The 5,566-nt window shown below is 41.6% G+C and overlaps 1 protein-coding gene across 1 annotated transcript; it reads right to left on the bottom strand.

Annotated features, from left to right (window-relative positions):
- Positions 1-2,649: 2,649 nt before the first annotated feature.
- Positions 2,650-3,504, bottom strand: LOC124141399. Its single transcript, XM_046509405.2, has one exon. The coding sequence runs from the start codon at positions 3,502-3,504 to the stop codon at positions 2,650-2,652; it is 855 nt and encodes a 284-aa protein (XP_046365361.2).
- Between the last annotated feature and the right edge of the window lie 2,062 nt (positions 3,505-5,566).

Below are 5,566 nucleotides of genomic sequence, written 5' to 3'. Positions count from 1 at the left end.
TGATTCTCTGTCGACAAAAGAAAAAATATGACTTTCGACCGAGAAGTACAAAAAGACAACTTAAGCTTTTAAAATAGAAAATGTATTACAAAATTATAAATTGAATATTTTCTTAACAAAATTAATTCAATCCACACTCGGGGGCCACAACAAAGTGAAAATAAGCAAAGAAAACATCTTTAAATGCAAATCATCACAAATGTTCACATTCTCTCTCTTGATATATATACACTTAATCCCTCACTGTGTCAGTTCATGTATCTCAGCACAAAGTTAGTTTTCAATCAACACACAGCACTTCTGAACTGATCTTGTGTACAGTCCGTTCTGAGTTTTCACTTTCACATTTCGGATCACACCATCTTTACCCGGAAACACTTCAACTACACGCGCCATGGGCCATTTTCCACGTGCAGATTGATTGTCTATTAACAGCACTATATCATCAATGGCTAGTTGTCTCCCTTTACTTCTCCACTTTACTCTCTGCATCAGTGTAGGCATGTATTCTCTTATGAATTTCTTCCAAAACTGGTTTACCAGGGTTTGTGTGAAATCAAATCTCTTTCTGAGACTCACGGATTGGTCGAAATGTCCATGTGGAACATCTGTTGTAGCACGACCAAGGATGAAATGGTTTGGTGTCACTGGTTGTTGGTCATTTGAGTCATTCGAGCAGTATCCAAGCGGTCTTGAATTTAACAGACTTTTCACTTCACTGAATATTGTTGACATCTCATTCCATGACAAAGTATGGTCTCCAACCGCGACACGGATTGCTCGTTTGGCTTGCTTTATCAGGCTTTCATAGATACTTAGAGGTGTTGTGAAAATCCATTTCACATTGTTGAAAGCACTCACTTCTTTGATGTCCTGCTGTCCGTCCTTTAAGATTTTCTTCAATTCTCTCTCTGGTCCAACGAACGACGTACCATTATCCGAGATGATTGTCGATGGCCAGCCATGATGTGATGCAAATCTTCTCAGAACATGAAGAAATGAATCTGTTGACAAGCTTTATACTATTTCCAAATGCACTGCTCTGGTTGTAGCACATGTAAACAGAGCACCCCATGCTTAAATGTTCTTATTTCTTCCATACTTTAGGTGAAATGGTCCAAACAAGTCTACACCGGTTGTTGTGAACGGCGGTGAATATATCTTCAGTCTCTCTGAAGGCAGGTCACTCATCAGTGTCGAATGCGCAGGTTGTCGCATTTCCCTGCAGATTACACATTTTCTCACCATACCTTTCACTGCATTTCTACCTTTCACTATCCAGTATTTTCTTCTGCTTTCAGACAGTGTTCTCTCGACACCAGCATGGTATGTTTTGTTGTGTACTTCTCTTAGGATGAGCTTGGCGACGTGACTGGAACCACTTAACAGCACGGGATGAACTTGGTCATAGTTTAGATATGAATGTTTTACTCTTCCTCCTACTCTGATGATCCCATCTTCTACAAAGGGAGATAACTCACTGCATGTTCTTCTCCAGTCTGGGATTTCCTTCTGTGCCTGCTTTATCCACCATGTTTCTGCTGATTTTCTCTCTTCAGGAAGCAGACACTTGTTAAGATTTCTCTCTTTTACTGCTGACCTGAGATTTCTGGGAAATTTGAGGCAATATGATGTTACATGGATCAGTCTTGTGAAACTGGAATATTTCTCAGAGTCTATGATTGAGGATAGATTAATCACTTCAGTCATTACACTTGCACATGTTGATTTAACGTGCTTGTCTTCATTGTCGGGTGTTCTGTCTGCTGGTTTTGCACAGATGGTCTGGTCAGGCCACTCACCTTTCGGTTTCTTGAGGAATGAAGGTCCATGGAACCAGGTGTTCTTGATGTCACTCACTGTTATCCCTCTACTCAGATCGTCAGCCGGGTTGAGTTCGGTAGGAACAAACTGCCATTTATTTATGTTCCACTCACTCTGTATTTCAGCCACCCGGACACCCACGAAGGCCTTTTTTGTTGTTGATTCAGTATTTATCCATCTCAAGACTATTTGGGAGTCTGTCCACAGAAGTACGTCGGGCTTTTCTCTTAGTTCTGTGTAAATGGTTCTTGCCAGTCTAGACGCTAGTAGAGCTCCCATCAGTTCTAGTCGAGGAATTGTTGACTGTTTTAGTGGTGCCACCCTTGCCTTTGCTGCTATTAATTGAACTTCAGCTTTTCACTTGTTCTCCACAGCAGATATGCACAGGCTCCATATGCATTCTGGCTTGCATCACAGAAAACATGCAGTTCCGGGGTTGAGCTTACTTCTTCTGGTCTCAGGCATCTCTCTCAGGGTTTCCAGATCCAGGAACAATTCTGTCCATTTCTTACAGTCTTCATTGGACAATACATCATCCCAGTCAGTATCTTTCAATCTCCATAGGTCTTGCATGGCTATTCTTGTTCTGATGGTTGTGATGGTTGCAATGCCAAGTGGATCATATATCAAGGATAGTCTGGATAGAACTATTCTCTTCGTTAGCTGCTCTTCCATTTTCATTTCTACTTTGAAGTATATTGTGTCACTTTCACAGTTCCAGAACACTCCCAAGGTTTTCACAGTCTCTTCACTTTTATCTGGTGTGGATATGTCTCTCAGGTCTGTCATTCTTGTGTTTGTTGGACTTGAATCAACTGATTTATACTATTTCTTTATCTTGAAAGAACCTGATGCAAGTATGTGGTCAAGTTCTCCCATCAGTTTAGCTGCCTCTTCTGGTACGTTGCAGGAATGAATTATGTCATCCATGTATCTGTCATTTGTCAATATTTCTGTAGCCTCTGGATACTCTTCTTCATTTTCTCTTGCTATCTTTAACATGACGAAGTTGGCCATATCAGGAGATGGTTTATCGCTGAATGTCACTCTCATCAGACGATATACTGTAGGCTCTCTTGTTGTATCTAGATCTCTCCACAGGAATCGGTGTACTTGTGTATCAGCTTCTGGTAGGCGTATCTGTAAGAACATCTTTGATATATCACCCTGAAATGCTACAGCTCTTTCTCTGAAGCGTATGAGGATACCGAGCAGATTACCCAGCAGTGATGGACCTTTGTACAGGAAAGAATTTAAGGAGACTCCCTGGAACGTGCTTGCTGGATCAAAGACTATTCTCAAGGGTGTACTTTCTTTATCTTCCCTGTAGACCCCATGATGTGGTAGGTAATGGATTACAGTTCCCTTCTCTGCAGTCTGTGCTTTTTCAGCCCATCCCTTGTCTATGAATTCCTTCATCGCTTTCTTGTATAGTTCTGTTTTTTGGGGTTTAGATTTCAATCCCCTCTCCAGTGACATCAGTCGTTTTGGAGCCAAGGCATAGTTGTTTGGTAATTCTGATTTGTCTCTCTTCCAGGGTAATCCTATGACATATCTATCCCCTTGTTTCTGACATGTAGATTCCATTAGCGCCAGTGCATTTCTGTCATCTTCTGATAGGATATCTCTGGGACAGGTGCAATGTGATGCTTGAACTCCTATGGTCTCCATGTCATACATTCTCGCGATGTCTGGATTAGTTAGTCTTTGACAGAAGTTGACACTTGAGCTACCAGTCTTCTGCTTATGGTCTGAGCCGATTACACACCATCCAAGTCTGGTCAGTTTTGCTACTGGTTCAAACGGGCGCCCCTCTCGTACTTCTTGTTCTGCATGGAGATGACTTTATTGTACTCCTAGTATCATGTCAATGTCATCACCCTCATGTGGGAAGGAGATACCTTTTAAATGCTTAAACGTTGACAGCCATTCTCTATTCAAATCAGGAACACTCAGTACAGTCTGATCAAGTTCATGAGCTTCGATTTCGTAATCTTCATCTCTATCAAGGGGACATATCCAGAATTTATGACGACGACTATCTCTGTTTACATGCCTCTCGCCTCCTACTACCCCTATCTCTAGTACCTCTTTCACTCATCGTAGACCTAGTGTTTTAGCAAAGCCTTTTCTGATTATTGTAGTCCCCGCTCCCCCATCTATCAGTACATTTCCCTCTTTTACTCTTCCATTTATTGATATGAAATTTACCCTGACCACTGGCATGATGCTGTCATGATCTAGCACTGATGATGCACACCCCAATCTTATTGGATCTGCATGTATCAGCATGTGATGTGTCCTCGTACAGTTGTCTTTCCCACAGGCCTTCTTCAGTCTACAGTCTCTTGTGACATGTCCCTTGTTGAGGCAGGAGAAACATAGTCTATTCTTCTTTATCAGGTCTACTCTGTTGGGAACAGTTGAATTTCTGAATGTAGGACAGTCTGGAACTCTGTGACCTTCACTGCAGACATGACATTTGATCTCTCTTACCGAATGGATGCCTCTTCGTTGATCTCTCTCTTTGTCTCTGTAACTCTTGTCAATGTCTCCGTAATCTGGGTCAAATTCTGTCTTCACCTGCTTACGAAGGTAGTTGTTGATGGTCTGTAGGTCTGGGATTTCACCTCTCTCTCTAAGATCAGTGGCATGACTTTTCCATTTCCTGATGAGGTAGTCTGGCAGACGTCCTATTATCTTTCTGAGGGATTCCGTGGCGTTAGCGTCTGAGATAGATTAGCTAGACAGTTTGTGATGTCCAGTGAAAGTGATCTGAGTCCATATCTGTCATTGGGTCGAAGTCTCTCCCCGCTTGTCAACTTCTTGATGTGTGCTCTGGCAATTACTGATCTTTGTCTAAACTGTTCTTTGACCATCTTCAAAGCAGTGGCGTACATGACTCCTGCACATCCCAGGCCAGTTATAGCTCTGGCAGCATCTCCTGTTAATGCTGTCTTCAGGTGTTGCATTCTCTGATCATCATTCAGGTGAATTTTGTCATGAATCTGAATCTTAAATGTCTCAATGAACTCTACATACTGTAACGGATCACCATTGAAAGTCATTGATCTGCTAGCAGGCATTTCTCTTGATTCAAGGCTATACAATGCTTCAGCAATGGACATTTTTACTTTTGGTTTTGGGTGTATAGTTTCTGTAAATTCTGCCAAGTTGTCTATCCAGGTGTCCATGGGACTCTTTGAAACACTGTTTATTTTACTCTGAGTACCTTCAACTGTAAAATAGTGTTCGACTTTCACTTCAATGGATTGGACATCTCTTGTGAGGTCATTTTCCCATCTTTCTAGTTTATCTTCCTCCTCATACCCATACAATTCACTGTGAAAGTTCAATGCACTGTCAAAGTCTCTTCTTAGATCTTCTAACTCTTTATCTGCTATCTTCTCTGATAGGGTTTCTTTTTGGATCTGGTCATTTATTCTGCGAATTGATCTTGTAATTTTACCTCTTAGCACCCTTCGTCTGGTTTTCACATACTCCTAGTTTGACTCTTGTGTCTTCTCTGTTTTCCCTTTTCCATCTTGTACTTCTGACTCTTGTTCTTCATGAATCTCTGCCTCTATCACTCCTCTCTCGGCCATTCTGTATCTCTCTACTCTCTTGAAGAACCTCTTCACTCTTCAGAAAAAATTGGTTTGGACAAAGAAGAATGAGAAAACGGGAGGGCTTCCGAACACCTATTTATTCACTCTGATGACGGAGTTCTGAAAACAATTGA

This window comes from Haliotis rufescens, unplaced genomic scaffold, assembly GCF_023055435.1.
Source record: "Haliotis rufescens isolate VD_foot unplaced genomic scaffold, xgHalRufe1.0.p SCAF_25, whole genome shotgun sequence".
In the NCBI taxonomy this organism is placed as follows: Eukaryota; Metazoa; Mollusca; class Gastropoda; order Lepetellida; family Haliotidae; genus Haliotis; species Haliotis rufescens.
Note: the sequence above shows the minus strand (reverse complement) of the source record. Positions and strands in the feature narration are given on the sequence as shown.